We start from the raw sequence: 19134 nt of genomic DNA on the forward strand, positions 1-19134 counted from the left end.
TAATTCTATTTCACGAATAAATTCTTTTAAATCAAGAATTTCTTGATTTTGTTCAAAAAATTTTTAATAAATATGGGAGATGTCTAAATTCACAGTCATTTATTGAACTTAACATGTCAATTAAATTTTATCTCTACCTTGTAACTCTAAATTTAAATTGCTTAATTTCATACAGAAATCTACTAAAAATGATAAGTGTAACAACCATCTTTTATCACTCAACTGTGGATAAATATCTCCTTTTTACATCAAGAAAATTTTTTTATATCGTTAATTAATACAAGAAATCTTTCTAAAAATTGACTTCTGCTGAGCCAGCAAACATTATTGTACAACAGAAGTTCCCTATCGTAATTTAAATAACCGCCGTTGCAGGGCTTTTCCTCGAACAGAATTTACAATTTTAAATGTAACATCCAAAACATCTTTTGTGTTTAATCTTTCACTACACAGTACTTGTTGGTGAATGATACAGTGGTACATTAAAAAATCTGGATATTTGGCATCGTTTTTACATAATGAAATGAAGCCTGATTTATTATCTATCATTGCAGGAGCACCATCAGTAGTACTAGACACAAGTTTAAAAAGCGGATGTTTGTGTTGTGTCACAAATTCATCAAATGCCAAAAAAAATGTCTTCTCCCCTAGTCCTTCCCAATAATGGTATAATTTTCAAAAGTTCTTCTTTACTTGAATAATCTTGAAATACCATGCGAATAAATACCATTAACTGAGCAATATCAGTGAAGTTGTGTGATTCATCAAATTGTAATGAAAATGCAGCACACTGGTGAATGTCTGACATTAACCTGGCCTGGAAACTTTTCTCCGACAATTTGAAACCTTGTCTGCAGCCTAGAAGTAGTCGGTCTCTAGCAACGTCTCAAACCAAGGAACTCCTTTCTGGAAGCAGGAAACTCCTCTCTCAAACAACGTGGATCCAGGCAGTCTCTCTGACAGCAACTCTGGACCGGGCAGCCTCCTCTCTGACAGCAATTCTGGAACCGGGACCCCTTCTGCTTGCTTCAGTCCCTTTTTATTAGGCCTCCTCTGAGACCTCGCATGAAGTTCGGCAACCCCCAAAGAATCGGTATGAATCTTTCATCTTAAGTTTCAAGTTCGGCAGGTCTTTTGTTCTCCTCCACTTTCTTTTGATTGTAAGTTGCCAGCCATCGGAAAGTTGTTTGAACTCTTTCTGACTGACTTCGGAGATGTTTACACTTAACTTAGAGCCTACAAGCCTTTCTCATACATACAAGTTTCAATAACAATCTTTCTAATGCCGCCATGTACAGCTTCAGTGACAAAAACATTGCCTTTGTTTTTAACACTCTAACATATTCTTATTAAAGCAGTATATACAGTTAGCTTCAAAAGAGTTATTTACAAAAACATCTAATACAAACTATACCGAGACAAACAAAATTTATTTTTTTACAATATTCACATGGGACTTAACCTAAGTAAAAAATTGATGTAATGTGCTTTGGAATATTTAATATTTAAGCTATAATCGAGTTTTTACACTTTGCTTATAATCGTATTCACTTGACTCGCTGTTTGACTTCCACTGATCCAAATTCATTCATTTACCTGGACTTATAAGAAAATTACTGATTTGATAATTTTAACGAAAAAATAAATAAACAATAGCAATACACTTAAAGCAAATTAAAAATAATACAAAATAATGATAAATAAAATATTATGTTTTCAGTTTTAATTAAATTTGTAAGTAAGGAGGAATACACAAGAGATCGACCAAAAATCGCTCTGTGATCGACCGGTCGATCGCGATCGATGGGTTGAACACCCCTGCCCTAGACATTTCTAAAGCTTTCAACCATTTGTGGCATCAAAAACTACTAAACAAATTGCTATCTTTTGGTCTCCCTGTCACCTTCAGTATTTGGGTAGCCAGCTTTCTCTCAGGTCGTTCTCTGCGAGTCATGGCAGCTGTCTCTCTCTCTCTCTCCAAGCTTCACCACCAATGCTAGATTGCCTCAAGGTTCTCATTCACTGTATCTTATCACCTACTTGCGTTCTTCTGGACATAAATGATCTAATCACCCTAACAACTAATCTTGTCCACAGCTTTGCTGATGACAGTACTATCCACTCATTCTACTCATTTGTCATTCCATTTGACAAACTATGCAGACATCCCAGGCTACAAGATGTATCATGTTCAATGCCTTTTCTCATTTAAAAGAGACCCCAGCTCACCCTTAGTAATATGCAAATCACCAGACAAGATCAGATCTCCTTGCTTGGATTAATGTTTACCTTCAGTATTTCCTTTCATAAACATATTGCATCAACAGCCTCCTCAGCATCCAAGAAACTTGTCATTCGCTTTCATTTAAGAATGCATGTTTAGAATACTGCTCATGTTTGGGATGATGCACCTAAAACTTACCTTAAAATCCTTGATGCCATCCAGAGGCAAGATGTTAGGTTCATAGATGATCTCTCTCTTACAGATTCACTTCAAACTCTATCTCACAGGCACAGTGTTTCAGCAGTCTCTCATCTACAGGTACTTCCATGGTCAGTGCTCCAGTGAATTGGCAACCATTATTCCTCCACTTTCTGCTGCACCTGTTAATATAAGAGCAGCAGCTATTCAATATCCCTTCACTGTGTAACTGCAAGCACACTGAACCTGCTTCTATTCTTCTTCTATCTGCCTGTCCTCTAGAACAGAATTCCTCATGAAGTATTTCCAAACATCTACAACCTGCAACTCTTCAAAAAAAAAGTCAATAAACTTCTATCTCAGTCCTCATCTGCAAACCCACATGTCAAGGATGTGCTTATAGGTCCCTCAGCCTCTCATATGGGATTAATATATATATATATATATATATATATATATATATTATTAAGGGTATTTACTCGGATTGTAGACATTTTTATATTAGAATTTAACTGACTAGGACCACCGACCGAGATAAGACAAAAATTTTAATTAGAACACAACTAGTTTCGTCGGAATGCCGACTTCTTCAGGTGTACATACTATCACAAAAAACTGGAAACTAGTAAGATAAAAAATGAATTTCTCATATAAACAAATTAGGAATAACAACAGTCAAGTTTGAACTGGTATCTGAATGGCAGGTCTAGCGTGAGGCACTAGTGAGTGGGAACCATCTCGAGAAAGCCAAAACTGAATTACTGCCCTGTGTGAATCAGGTAAGCTATAACTTAAATTACTGTTCATGTGTGATGGGTCCAGAACTATTTCTTTTGATTCTAAGATGCGTCTTTCTAGTTCACCAAGGCATTTATGGATATTTGTAGTAAGATTCCAGTCTATCTGGTGTTGATGCTCTTCTAAATTAGAGTTGGTAGGGAAAAGGGCATGACTGGAGAGGGAGCTTGCACTGGTTCTTTTGTAAGAGATATCACGTTGATGCTCTTTGAGTCATAGTGAGATAGAATTATCACCACTCTGGTTCATCGGGTGAGATTTCTAATTTCAGAAGAAGATCTTCAAATCAAACTTAACCAGCTCAAAAGTATTTTCTTAAACAACGACTCACCTCGAAGCATTTCTAACCGTCTATACCCATGTCTCCAACATCAGTAAGAAGATAACTCGAACCCTATTGCACACATTCAATTACCGTACATAAGTTCTCTATCATCCAAATTGGGAAAAATTATGAAGAAATTTAATATTAGAATTTACTTCACTATCCTACCAAAACTTCGTTCTTTCCTGAGTCAACCCAAGCCAAAACATCACCAACTTCAGTTTCTAGGAGTATATACAATCATCAGTAGTTGCGGGAAGCCATATTATCGGCAAAGCGATAAGTCTATCTCACTACACGAAGTGCATCAACATGATATCTCTTACAACAGAACCTGTGCAAGTGTCCTCTCCGGTCATGTTCTTTTCTCTGCCAACTCTAATTTAGAAGAGCATCAACACCAGATAGTCTGGAATCTTACTACAAATATCCATAAATGCCCTGATGAATTAGAAAGATGCATCTTAGAATCAAAAGAAATAGTTCTGGACCCCTCACACATAAGCAGTAATTTAAGTTATAGTTTACCTGATTCACACAGTGCAGTAATTCAGTTTTGGTGTTCGAGATAGTTCCCACTCACTAATGTCTCATGCTAGACCTGCCACACGGACGCCAGTTCAAACTTGATTATTGTTGTTGTTCCTAACTTGTTTATATGAGAAGTTCATTTTTTATCTTGCTAGGTTTCCAATTTTTTTTGTGATAGTATGTACATCTGAAGAAGTCGGCATTCTGACTAAACTAGTTGTGTTCTAATTAAAATTTTTCTTATCTCGGTGGTTCTAGTCAGTTAAATTCCAATAAACACACACACACACACACACACACACACACACACACACTGGGGGGGGGGGACTTTTTTTCCAAAGTATCCCATGAACATATTAGTAGGGAGAAAAGTGGAAGTGAGCTCATAGCAGTTTCTTCAATATGCTAGAAGGTTGTGTACTGCCAAGTAAAGCACCAGGGAGCATGGTAAAAGTAAATGGAAATCAGGTAAGGGATCCAAATAAGGTTTGAAGCTCTTTTTTACGGTTAGAGAGGTGATGTTGTCAAAACTAACTAACGAACCATATCTCAGGATGACATTTAAGAGGATCTGTGTATGGATGAGGTCACACAAAACACATAACATTAACCTCAGAGGTAAACTTTGAATAGGTACATGAAATGTCTGTGGGCTTCATAGGAAGTCCCTTGACACTCACCCTAGAGAAATGGAGAGGTAAGGATTGACATCCTGGGAAGCACAGAGTCAGATACAATGGTACAGGACATCTCAGAAGTTAGAATTGGTGAGCTAGTTGTTTACTTAGGGAGAAGATTCAAAGTACCATGGCATAGTTGCAATTTTGAGAAGGTCAAGCAAGAGCCTCCTCTTTGTTACAAGCTCATAAATGACAGGACACTCATTAGCCCTAAGACTAATCCTAGCAATGTGTAAATCATGGTGGTTTATGCACACACAAAGATATGCACCAATGAAGTGAGCGAGTCTATGAAAACCTGAAGACTGTTTTTGGATTGCCTGCAAGAAGAAATGTTCTCTTCATTCTAATAGACTTTGGTGCAAAAGTGGAAAGAGTATGACCATTAGGCCAGAACATGGTAGGTTTGGTCTGGAGAACATAATAGTCTCTCTCCCATGCAGAGAGACTTGGAATTTGTCAATGCTAACAGATTAGTTATTGCTAATGCTTGCTTCCAGAGGCACCCACAATATGCCTATACTTAGAAACCAAATACATTGACAAGTCAAAACACTTACGATGTTTGGATTATTTCCGAATTAAACTGCTGCTGGTAATGATCAGCAGGATGAATTTAAATTTAGTTATTGTATGGGTATAACCTAGTACAGAGACATTACTAGTACCATAGCTTTCTGCATTGTCAGAAAATTCCATACAGTAGATCAATAACTATTCTTAATTTGTTTCAGGAATGAAAAACAGTTCGAGAAAGCTGGACAAGTCACTGCTAAAAAAATGGCAAACAATCACATATCAAAAACATAACACGTGAATAATAGAATTATAATGTAAAGTACTGAAAAAGTAAGCACTTCTCAAAAGTGAAAGTATATTGTAGAAGTAGCAGCTGTAAAATCTAAACTAGCAGTTAACATGAGATGCAATCAACTAACTATACAGAACTTGTTGGGCCCCAGGGAATTTGTTATAGCAGGTTTCCTATAGTTAATTTCCTTCAACATGACATGAGTTTGTTATAGTAGGTAAAGATGTAAAGGGTGAAATCTATTTGACTTAAATAAATAAACTAATAGTAGGTTTTAAGATACAGATATGAGAAATGGGTGTGAAAAAAGATGTTGTGGTTGGTCAAGTAGAGCAATTTCTGCTTTCCAATTAATTATGGATTCACATCACACTGCAGACATGGATAGTTTTTCTTCAAAGTAGATGAATTCCAATGGTTTTATAAGACCACTCTGTTCATTAGAGGCCTGAAGTGGCTTGGGAAAAAAAAAAAAAAAAAAAAAAAAAAAAAAATCCATTTTTGGTCTTTACAGCAGGGTTTCTCTAACCCTTTACCTACTCATGGTGCTGAGCTTCACATAAAAAAAGGTGATCAAAGACCTGAACATGGATGTCATGATAATGAAGAAACTAGCAAAAGTAAATAGAAAAAAAAAAAAAAAATTGCACAATGGAACTTCGCACTATTAGTATTTGAGAATGTATGAGTAGAGTTAATCTGAGATATCTATGGTAATTTTAGTAAAAGTAAGATGAGATTAGCAACAGATCTCCATAGAAACAATGGCTCTGTAAAGATTCACAGGAAGACAGATCTAGAATTTTGCATCTAGATCTAAACAGATCTAGACGATTAAGTGGCTTAAGACATCGAAATATAAGAAGTTATGAAATCAGAAATCTAACAAATGATACACTAATCTAGGTGAAAACTGTCCAAAGAAAAACTAGTAATGAAATCTCTCATCAGAAATCCCTCCCCTCCCCACCTTCTGTGGTGGCATATTGCATAAAAATGCTGATACATATGAGCAATAATATTAAAAAGACAAAGAACTGCCATAACAGGCAGTTCTTTGTCTTTTTATGCCATCAAAAATGAACGTGTCAGTTCATTTTTGATGGCATATATATAATCCAAATTTATTCTGGAAGGTTTGTTTTTAGTAAAACTACAAAGTACTATCAATGCATAAATTTAGTTTAATCCTTTATCCCATTGAGAGCAAACAAAGTTTGTGCCTGAAAATATCTTCAGAACTGAATATGGTGTTGTACTATCTTACCTGGGTAAGTAGCACAACACCAGGCAACTCATAGCAAAGGTGGAGCAAGCAACCAACACTCCTACCCCAGTATCTCCCATAATGCAAAACACATCTCCTTGTGGATATGTATACTGTTATGCATTAAGGGATTGGCCACTACCCAGACTAGTTTCGACCTTAATCGAGGTCTTTTCAGTGGGAGCCAGGCCCAGAGTTGGAGATACCAGGCAGAAGCAGTACTTGCTCCACCTTTGCTACGAGTTGCCTGGTGGTGTACTACCTACCCAGGTAAGCTAGTACAACACTATATTCAGTCCTGAAGATATTTCCAGGTGCAAACTTTGTTTGCTCTCACTGGGATAAAGGATTAAACTAAATTTATCATAGTCTAACCTAGTGATAAACAAACTTTCAACTACTACCAATGCAATCCACAAAATATTAACTTCTAAGGATAATAAATCTATGTTTTTTTTCCCCCATTTTATCTATCAGGAACAAAGCATATGTGAAAAAAATGTATCATTAATGCAAAATTTGCATACAGTAACTAGGTAAGTTATAGCAACTACAACCGAGTATGTTGCTGGAATCACTGGTTGAAATAAAATGTAAGATGACTAATATATCACCGACTCAATTTTTTAATTATGTGCATCATTTCAAAACTAACGTTTAATCAACAAGAAATCAATTAAACCCTATGAAACTTACCTAAATCAATGAGGACCTTGATTATGCTTGAGAGAGATCGGAACTTTAGAAGGGTATCAATTCCAGAATCTGTGCGACTGAGAAGTTTATCCTCTTCTTTACCCTGTGAAATGGAGAGTCTAATTCTTTCCCGAACCAGGCTTATTTTGTGGTCATTCACTTTACACCGATGTCTATAACCACGCCAAGTTGCCTAAACAGAAATGAAAAAAATAAAAATAAAAAATGAAGCTTTGCTTGTATATCAAGCTTGTTCCATTTTTACTCTAAATTTTTACTAAGCTTCCAATTAGCTACAAGCTAATAATATGGTCCTATAATCATATAGAGTTCTAAAGAAAGGTCACCAGAGACGTGTATAATTGCTTTTTTAGGTGACTCTCCCTCATGAACGGTTGAAAAGTAAACCTGTAGTACATTAGAACCATGGGCGGTAAAAAAAAAGAAAAGATTCCCCTCATTTATTAACATCTTGTAAATTTCATTCATTTTTAAATTGGTTCAGACTTTGATCTAGAGAAGAAACACTGAACTTTTTAAAGCCACTTCAGGCCTCCAATAAGTGGAATGGTGGTCTCACATGGAATTTAATTTAATTCATCATTCAATGAAATTCATCTCCATCTGAAGACAATCACGAACATCTATGCCCACAGTGAGATTCAAACTCAAAGCAGTTGGAGAGCAATCCACTAACCACTCAGCCAACCAAGGCTACAATTTGAGTACTATAGTCAAAAAAATTAATACTCAATTTTTATTATTTTGTTTTAAAGTTTTTTTTTTTTTGTTGTTGTTTCTGTACAATGCTGTATAATTAATATTAAAACAGCATTAAATTTTTCATAAAAATTTATGAAAAATACTTGCAACTAAATTTCCTTAGATGAATTAATCAAAAACATTACTGGCACTGTAGGTAATAAGCTGTGTAGCAGCTGCAACAAAGTATTGTTTTTTTTTTTTTTTTCATTTATTAATAATCATTAAGTTTAATATTAATCATTAAATAAAAAATTATTTATCTAGTATTGGTTTATTATTATTGCATGGGCACCTCTGAAAATTCATTACAGAAGATCCAAACTATCCATACAATCTATCATACCTCTCCTTGAGCCCATTAACAAAGCACTAACAACAGACTGTGGCAACACATTCCACTCATTCAAAACTCTCCAAGCAAAAAAATCTAGTTCTCACATCCCTACTAACCACACCTTTATTCAACTTCCAGGGATGACCCCCCCCCCTCTGTTCTGGTCCCTCTAACCAAGTATTGAAACATTTCCCCTGCATCAATCCTATAAAATTCTTTAAATAACTTAAATGTTTTTATAGTATCCCCCTCTTTCTCCTATCAACACCAACTTCTGCAGTCCACACACCTTCAATCTCTCCTCATAGGGAACATTCCACAGACCAATCACCATCTTGTTTGCTTGCCTCTGAATCTTTTCTACCACTTCCTCATCCCCAAGAAATTAGACCTGAGCACAGTAATCCAGATGTGGATGTATCAAGGCTTTATAAAGAGGAAAAACAATTTCCTTATCCCTACATGTTAGTTTTCTTCAAAGCCAAGTAATCTTATGCGCTACCTTAGCAATAAGTCCTCTAAACTTCAACCCTCTATCTACCAGCATCTTTAAATCCCTAATTTCATTTATTTACTGGAGTACAGTATAACTTTATATTTTTTCACATTAAACTGACATCCATTATCTTTTCCCCACACTGACAGCTTATTTAAATCCTAAATCATCTCTTTGCATTGCCTTGTACTACCTAATTTTGCATCAACAGCAAACAACTGAATATTTCCTTTCAGGTTATTTCCTATATTATTTATGTACAAATTAAACAGTAGTGGTTCTAGCACTGATTTTTGACTGGATTCTACTTCTCCATATACCACTATCTGATATCTCTGCACCAGCTGCCTTCTTATCTGCATAACCAGTGTCATATCCATCCCCATTTGTTCTAATATGTGTAAGAGAGTTCCATGTAGTATCCTGTCTTTGTAAAATCCAGCAGTGTCATCATGTAGTCATTCCCTTTATCTAATTCAGCTGTCACCTATTATAGGGTGACAGCTGAACTAACCACTACTGTAGTTACAGGAGCAGTAACTACAGCAGTGGGAAATGGAATTTGGTTAAGGAATCAACTCAGTTGCTAATTTCAACAGTTGTTTGAATATCCACAAGCCTGGTAGTCGATTATTGTTGTTCATACCCACATTGTTCAGTGCCCAGCATATGGATTCTGCCACTCGCGGTCTGCAGCTGATCATCTTGCTTTCACAACCCACCTCTGAATTCTTGGAGAAATTTGGAGAAACAGACATGGTTGCCCTTGACATTTCAAAGGGATCAGGTTTGGCACAGGGGTCTACTTAACAAACTGCCATCCTATGATCTGCCTTCCCCACTCTGCAACTGGATTGCTAACTTTCTCACTGGTCACTCACTATGGGTCATGGTGGACAGTTTACTTGCCTCGGATTTCCCTAGGGTTCAGTTCTTTCACCCATTCTCTTCCTCTTGTATATAAATGACCTGCTCTCACAGACTTCCAATCCTATCCATAGCTTTGCTGATGACAGTGCACTTCACTCCTCCCTTTCATTCGACAAACCTTGTAGTGCTCAAATATTAGAATCTTCCAGTGACCTGAACTGAGATCTCCTAGTTGTATCCCAGTAGGACAAGGACAACTTTGTAATCTTCAATGCCACCAGAACTCAGTCCTGCCTGATGTCTTGCAAGAAAGAGCTCACACCCTCCCCTCATCTTCAGTAATACTTAGATACCAAACACGATCAGATTTCTCTTCTTGGACTTATCTACACCTCCTCTTTCCTGGTTCAACACATTTCAACTATAGTTTCTGCAGCCATCAAAAAACTTGGTGTACTTTTTTTTTGCATAAGACACTTCTTGACACCTTCACAGCCGCTAACTCTATACAAAGCCCAAATCCTCCCAGTCATGGAATATTGCTCCCATATTTGGAGTGGTGTACCAAAAACCTCTCTAAGATTGATTATATCCGGAAGAGGGCAATCTGGCTAATTAATGACTTCTTACCCTCACATACTCACTTCAAAGCCCTCTCTCACAGATGTACAGTTTTTGCTTTGTGCATCTTCTATAGATACTTTCATGGACAGTGTGCCACTGAATCAATTGCTATCATTCCTCCGCTCTCCTCCAAAATCATTAAAACAATGAGCCTCCATAGCCTAGTCAGTATAGATGAAGCCCTTTGGTTGAAAACACTTGGGTTAAATTCCTGTCTATGACGTGAGGAATCTTTATCTGGTCGTTTGACTAAAGGTGAGTTAGCCAGTCTCATACGGAGATAGAGGTTTTTTCTGCCTGGAAACTCAGGTTTTTTGTCCCTCAGAACAGGTGAACTGGCCCAGTGAATACAAACGGATTTACAGTCATAAAATATATCTAATCCCTAATTAGGAGGGCTCAACCCCCCCCCCCCATTCGTATGTGGGAAACCCCATAAATTGAAACAAGAGCCACTGCTACCAACTTGATTTTACAGTTCATCTTGAAACTCACTGAACCAATTTTACTCCCCCTCTTTCATTCCATCTACTTCTGTCCTTTGGAACAGTCTCCCTGGCTCTGCTTTCTCCAAAGATCACAACCCTCAGCTCTTCAAGCAAAATGTGAACAGATTCCTCCGTTCTTCTATTCTTCTTGTCCAGCTCTAATGTGCTATAGGTCTCGTGGCCTTTTATGCATGTATCAGATATTAAAAAATACAACAAACCTATACAGGTCTCATATTTGCAGAGATGTAATTATAATGAAACCAAAATATGAAGGATGAATTATAATGAAACAGAAATATGAAACAATACAATGAAGCATATAATAGAAACAATTCACCATTGTAAACTGAAAATGCAAGACCCAAATCCTAGTGCTCTTTGGCTAGAAAAGACCAAGCTATATAATTTTTGCACTTCTTGGAATATTAAAATAATTTTGGATGAGTACAGAAATTTATTGCAGTAACAAATCTTCCAACTCATCTTAGAACTATTAAATATAAGGGTAAACACATTTTCCATAATATGAAATTGAATTAGATCTGGCTTGCTGGAATCGAAAAGAGGATAACTTGAAACAGGCATTTCACTTAGGGAGGTTTGAAAAACCTGCAGGCTAAATTGGTGATATATTTTTTTTTTTTTTGTTATAACTAACAAAATATCAAAGACACTCCCTTTTCAACTGATATCTGTTGTCTTTGTTAAATGATTGATTAGGTCTTATAAGTTTATCTCTTCTTCCTGTATAAGTCTATACAGGAAGAAGAGACTGCAGACGTCCAAGATTAAGGTGGAAATATCAACTTCATATGCAGAGCAAGAACAGGACATAAAAAGCCTATACTTGAATTGCTCAGATGATGACGATCTCAGAAAAAAAAACAACAACTAAAAACTCTGCATTTAATTACAAGAAAAACCTTTCAGACATAAGACTGAAAATACAATAATCCTCGGATATAGAAACAAATCTACACCAACAACAAATGCTACAGCTGAGCTGAGCTAATATAAAATTATAGCCATGATGTGTTGAACATAATCCTATAGTTTAGATATTAACTGCACCGCCAGCAATCTTATTAATGTTTACTGAAATACTCCTATGCTAATAGGAGGAGAGTATTAAACCACTACTTGCAGCAGCAAAATAATATTAAAATATCAAGCGCTAAAAAACAAAGAAGAAATGCTGCATACTTATCTTGCTGAAATTCCAAGGCTGCAATTTCTTGCATGTGTTTTGTGAGTTCTGAGTATATATTTGTCATTTTTGTAGGAAATAGTTTTACAGATCCATAGTGTGTCTAGTAGTTTTGAAGACTTATTTTTATGATGATGTCAGAAACTTACACAGCAGGGACATGCTGGGTCACTCGCGAACATGTTCCCCACAGAGTATCCAGTCTCTGGTCCAGGCATAGTCTTGACAGTGCCTCCTGCATACAGTATTCTCAGACTTCCTGCAAAAATGATCTGGAGCAAGTAGTAACAAGAATATTGACAGCTGACTGAGAAACTTCCTGTTGCATTACTATCAGGATCTATCTTATATGCTAACTAGTAGCTGGCTTGTAGAACCATTTTACTGCTATACCCTAAAATGGAAGAAAACTGGCTCTCTATTTACAGTATGTATGCGAGATGTATGAAGAGGGGTGAGTGGGAAAACAGACAAAAACAGGTGACCTGACTCTAGAAATCAAACATGGTAATAGTAATTTCAGACCACCAAGAAACAGGACAGTGGTATTTCACTGGGGAAACAAAAGTGATCTGCCACTTAGTTGTATTTACTCCGATTAGTAAATAGGCATTTACTCCGATTAGTGAAGGTATCATTATTATACTGACATCCTCCATGGATGTCAGAAGGCCCATCATGGGTGGTTCATTCAACAGAACAAAATTATCACACTAAATCTTAAAACCCTAAACACTTCCTGAAGTAAGGTGTTCCCCATTCACCCACAATTCTCCATGTAAAAATCCACTTCCTCACATCCTTCTTCACTCTATTACACAACTTCCAGGGATGACCTCTTCCCTTCACACATTTTACTCTTTTTTTTATATATTCACTTTTGTATTAACCCAATAAAATTCCCTCACTAATTTATATTTTTACTAAATAGCTTAAGGAAATTACAACGTATACTAGGATATACATTAAAATAAATTTTAATACACTTCCAATGTTTCGGCAATGTCATGTTGCTATTTTCACAGGAACTTAAAAGCAAGACAACTGGAAGTCCGCTTGGTGTAGCACTGATTAGATCGTCGGCTTGTCGAGAGCTCCTGAAAATATTAGTATTATTTTGTGTTAACATTAGATATTTTACTAGAATTTTAAGTAGTATTGTTTGCTTTTTGTTTCTTGGTGTGTCTGTACAATTTTTGTGCGTTTTCTGTTATTTTAATTATTATTTTTAAGAAAAGATAGCGTACACATGGCACCGATAAAGAAAAAAATGGCGGCCAGATCGCCATGTTTGTTTAAGAGTTTTGATGTAAATGAATTTATGCAATGTGCTGTCTGTGAGATGTATGCCTTGCGAAGAGCGGTGGGAGTCTGGTTAGAAAGTGATAGTGGAGTTAATATGTGTAAAAAGTGTAAAGAGAATGAGGACTTCAAGCGTGTTTCGTGTGTCGAGAGCGATATTGTGAACGATAGTCAGAATGTAGAAAATGGGGGTGTGCTAGAGAATTGCGTGGTAGTGCCAGATAGGTGTGAGAGCGTCGCCGAAAATGTAATTGAAGGTAGAAACACAGAAAGAATGGATGATTTGATCGATAATGAAAATGGCGAGATAAATGCGAGTAGCGAAATTGCCCGTTTGAATGGTGCCATAGACAGAGCTAAAAGCCAACTGGAGCGTATGGAAAAATGTGTGTTGAACGTACCGACAAATAACCGGCGGAAGTCTGTGACGGCAAATAATAGAATCTTTGCAAACGTCAATAAAATGAAGGAGCGAGTGCTGTATGGGGATTCGCTATTAAGAGGCGTAATAATTGAGAGTTTAATGAAGTCGTACGAGCCGGGTGCGAACGTAAAGGACGTCAGCGAATCTATTCGACTGCAAAAACAGAGGGTGAAAGAGATGATAATCGTGGCAGGAACGAATGATTTGAAAGAGGACAAAATGGAAATGATAGAGGATGTGAGGGAGTTGTTTGAGGTAGCAAAAGAGAAGAGTGAGAGAGTTAGGACGGTGAGTATCTTACCGCGGTATGACAGTGAAGTGTTTAGAAGGAGGGCCATAATTGCCAATGACTTTATGCGTGGGTTATGCATGGAGAGTGGCGTGGAATTTGTGGATGTGTGGAATGAGTTCGATGGGCGAAAGGACTTATATAAGATGGATGGATTGCATTTGAATGGAGTTGGTGTACGGAGACTTGAAAGAGTGTTGATGAATGATGTGGAAGTGGATGCACAGACTCAGGGAAACTAGATTTATTAAAAGGGGGGAGTAGATATGCAGACTTTAGGGGGGCAGTTAAGTGTATGAATGAGTATATTATGCCCGAGCGAGTACGACGGACAACAAATCAGAATGGGATAGTTAGTATAAGGCATCAAAGTAAGGATGGGACAAATAGGCTTCTGCGATTTATGTACACTAATGCCAGGAGTATTAGGAACAAGAAGGAAGAGTTTTTGGCCATGGTTGGCACTTCCAGGCCACAGGTTGTCGGTAATAGCGAAACATGGCTGACAGAAGATGATAAAGCTAGTGGGATTGAATGCGACGGGTATAGCGTGTTCAGGAGTGACAGGGTGAATAAAAAGGGGGGGGGAGGGTGTTATTGATGAAAGCTGATGAGCTTCAGCCAAGGAGTATAGAAGTTGAACTGCAGGATGGGGAAAAAAGCACATTTGAGGCTGTTTGGTGTGAGATAGAATCTAGCAGAACAAAATATACAATTGGGTGCTGCTATAGACTGGGTGATGGAGTGGATGGTGGGGATAGTATGCATAAGCAAATAGAAGAAATGAGTGGAAGGAGGGTAATTATTATGGGCGATTTCAATTATGGTAACATTCACTGGAAAGAGGAGAGGGCACATGGCAGGAAGGAATTGGATTTTATGCGGTTATTAAGGGACAACTATCTATGGCAGCATGTACTGGAAAATACCAGGGGGCAGAGAGTGCTGGACCTAGTAATTGCAACTGAGAAGGTGGCTGTAACGAACATGACCAGGTTGCCACCAATTGGTGAGAGAGACCATAAGGTCATGACTTGGGAAGTTGCTAAAGGAGTCGAATTTACAATTAAGACAGGGTACATGTGGAATTAGTGGGCTGGTAAGTATGACAAGCTTAGGTGTGTGCTTGGCTCAATGCCATGGCATGTAAAACTGCAAGGACTGGATGTTGATAGTGCATGGGAGGTGGTTAAGAACTGTTTGCAGGAGGCAATGGTCGACTGTATACCAAGAGTCCGAATAATAAATCAAGTAGGAGTTAAATGGATGAATAACACTATTAAGCTTGAGCTGCAAAAAAAGAAACAATTTTGGAGGGAATTTAAGGAGAAGGGTGACTATCAGGCACAGGAACAGTATAAAGCTCAGTCCAGGATGGTATCAAGGGTGGTAAGAAAAGCAAAAGCAGATTACGAAAGGAAATTGGACATGCAGGCTAAAGAGAATCCCAAACAGTTTTTTCAATATGTTGCAAGTAAAAGGAAAAATGCTCATGGTAGAATGATCTTAAAAAATGCTGAGAGTAGGGAGGTAACCGAATCAGTCAATATTGTGGAATTACTGAGCGAGCACTTTGCAAGAGTATATCATCCAGGTGGTGACTTTGCAGGAATGGAAGAACCAACAGCTTGTACTGGAATTGTGATGAATGAAGTAGAGGTAACTAGTCTATTACAGAACCTCAATGTCAATACATCTGTGGGATTGGATGGTATACCAGCTCCTGTCATAAGTGAAACGGCCAAAGAATTGTCAGTGCCCTTGACCATTTTGTTTAATTTGAGCCTCAGGACTGGGTCAGTCCCAAGGGGGTGGAAAGAGGGGAAAATAGTTCCACTGCACAAAGGTGGTTCCAAGGCTGCTGTTGAAAATTACCGGCCAATCAGCATAACAGGAATCATTATCAAGGTCTTAGAGAAAATAGTCAAGAGGAAAATACAAGATTGGATAGAAGAAAATGGGATACTGTATCGGGGACAGCATGGTTTTGTGAAGGTTAGGTCATGCCTCAGTAACTTGCTCACGTATTATAACACAGTGACGGCTGAACTGGATAAGGGTAATGGGTTTACGGTGATTCTACTGGACCTTGCAAAGGCCTTTGACAGGATACCACATGGAATTCTAATCAGTAAATTGCAGCACATGGGAATGGACTTAGGGTTGGTGAGATGGATAGGAGGGTGGTTGACGGAGAGATATCAGAGAGTGGTTTACTCGGGAGTAGAGTCCACAAGACGGCCTGTGACTAGTGGTGTGCCACAAGGATCTGTTCTTGGACCACTGCTGTTTAATTTGTTCATAAATGATATAGGAAAGGATCTGAGAGGAACAGTTCATTTGTTTGCAGATGATGCGAAGTTGGGTAGGGCAATAGTGAATGCAGATGACGTCAAAATTTTGCAGGATGATTTGGATAGATTGGAGGTCTGGGCTAAGGAGAATGGATGTCAGTTTAATGTGGCAAAATGTAAGGTTATGCATTTTGGGGTGAAAAGATTGGCGGCAGTTTACTGCATTGGTGGAACCGTGCTCCAGGAAATTGATGAGGCACGAGATTTAGGAGTGTTGGTAGATAAGGAATTGAAATTTAGGGGACACATTGCAAAAGTGGCCAAATCAGCTCATGAAATCACTTGGTTGCTGACGTTGACAAGCAGGTTATTGTTCCTCTGTATCGAGCCTTGATAAGACCCCATCTAGACTACTGTGCTCAGATTTGGTCACCTAGGTTTCTTCTTGATGGGGAGGAGGTGGAGAGGATCCAGAGGCGAGTGACCAAGATGATAGCAGGTCTGTGGAATGAACCATATGAGAACAGGTTGAGGATTTGTGGGTTGCAAAAATTGGTTGATAAGTGGAGGAGGGGAGATATGATTGAGACATTCAAATTACTGAAGGGTTTCTATAAAATTAATTCAGAAGATATTTTTGAGAACATGGATGTCCCCTAGTCCTGGTTGTGGGAGGACTAGGGGACATCCATGGAAACTGGGCAAAAGTGTGGTTAGTAAAGGTGTTAGAACTGGGTTCTTTACTTTTAGAGTAGTGAATGAGTGGAATGCGCTCCCTGAGTCTGTGGTGGATGCTGTGACAGTGAATGAGTTTAAGGCGAGGTATGATAGATACTGTATGAATGTCAAATAGTTGTGATGAATATGATTTGGGGCCTCCCTCGATGAGTCTAATGACTCCCTGGAGTTGCCCGTAATAATAGTAAAAACAAACAGTAAATGAAGAGGAAGCAGGAAGCTATTCTTTCTCCTAAAAAGTCCTGATGGTGTCCCCTAGCAGGCAATATTGGTATTCTTGGGTGATTGGGCTGAAGGTCTTCTGATGTAGGTCTCCCAAGTTTCACTGCTTGCACACACACACACACACACACACACACACACACACACACACACACACACACACACACCATCCAATTTCCTTAAGCTATTTAGTAAAAATGCATAATTGGGAAACCTACATCAGAAGACCTTCAGCCCAATCACCCAAGAATACCAACATTGCCTGCTAGGGGACACCATCAGGACTTTTAGGAGAAAGAATAGCTTCCTGCTTCGTCCTCATTTATTGTTTGTTGTGCTTGCGTGCACGTGTCTTGCTTTTAAGTTCCTGTGAAAATGGCAACGTGACGTTGTCAAAATATTGGAAGTGTATTAAAATTTATTTTAATGTACATCCTAGTATACTATTTAGTAAAAATGCATAACCAATGTCTAAGCCTTTCCACAAGCCTCACTAATTTAAATAAGTCTATCATACCAACTCTTCCCCTACTACCTACCATTTCCAATGTTTCTACATTACAATGAAAACTAGGTTACCAAATCTGAGGGCAACAGTCCAAGTGTGGTCTGATAAGTACTTTATACGGTAGCACAACCACCACCTTATCCCTACTTGTTAGCAATATTATTATTAAGAGAGACATCCAGAGCTTGAACTGACATCCAGGCTATTCAAATCATTCAGGGACTCATCGAGGGAGGCCACATACTACATGCATCAGCTATTATACTTATTCTTGAATTCATTTACACTGCTTGCGCGCGCACACACACACACACACACAACATCCAATTGTAATCCATTCCCATCATGCGCCACCCTATGATAAAAAAAAAAATCTAGCCCTCACCCTTTCTTAATGGCATTCGTTCTTAGCTTTCAAGGATGCCCTCTTGTATTTTCCCACCATCCATAAAATTAAATCAACTGAAATCCTGTATTATACTATCAGAAATTTGTATGTCTCAATCATGTCACCTATTTCTCCTGATTGCTAGTGTCTGCATTCTACAAATTCTCAATCTGGGTTGCCGATCAAATCATTTTGCCGCTTTACAAATCAAAGATTTGTAAAGCGGCAAAATGAATTCTCATCTTTACATGTGAAAGTACATTTCAGCATTGCAATTATCTTTTGAGTTGTATTTGCAATCTTTCCTACATGGCCCCTGAACTTCAACTTATGATCTACTAACATCATTCTAAGATCCCTAGCCTGATCAGTTTCTTCTAGCATAATCCCACCAATATAATACGACATTGGATATCTACTTATGCCAAAGCGCATGACTTTGCATTTAGACATTGAACTGACATCCATTTTCCCATGCCCACAATTCCAAGCTATTCAAATCACTCTGCAAGTACTGGATATCAGAAGCATTCCTGATTATCCTACCCAACTTTGCATCATCAGCAAATAGCTATATGTTGACTGTTAAATCTTTCCCAATATCATTAATGTACAGATTGAATAACAGTGAACCAAGCACTGATCCTTATGG

At 37.9% G+C, this 19134-nt stretch overlaps 1 protein-coding gene across 1 annotated transcript in view; it reads right to left on the minus strand.

The window, feature by feature from the left end:
- Nucleotides 1–19134, minus strand: part of LOC150110692 (uncharacterized) — a 464373-nt gene that overhangs the window by 79797 nt on the left and 365442 nt on the right. Inside the window, exon 20 of the mRNA XM_090405298.1 lies at nt 7531–7723. Coding sequence (XP_090261424.1) covers nt 7531–7723 — 193 coding nt within the window. The remainder of the gene's footprint in view (nt 1–7530; nt 7724–19134) is intronic.

Source organism: Typopeltis vanoorti, chromosome 1 (assembly GCF_054136105.1).
Source record: "Typopeltis vanoorti isolate ZY-2024b chromosome 1, IOZ_Tvanoo_1.0, whole genome shotgun sequence".
Lineage (NCBI taxonomy): Eukaryota > Metazoa > Arthropoda > Arachnida > Uropygi > Thelyphonidae > Typopeltis > Typopeltis vanoorti.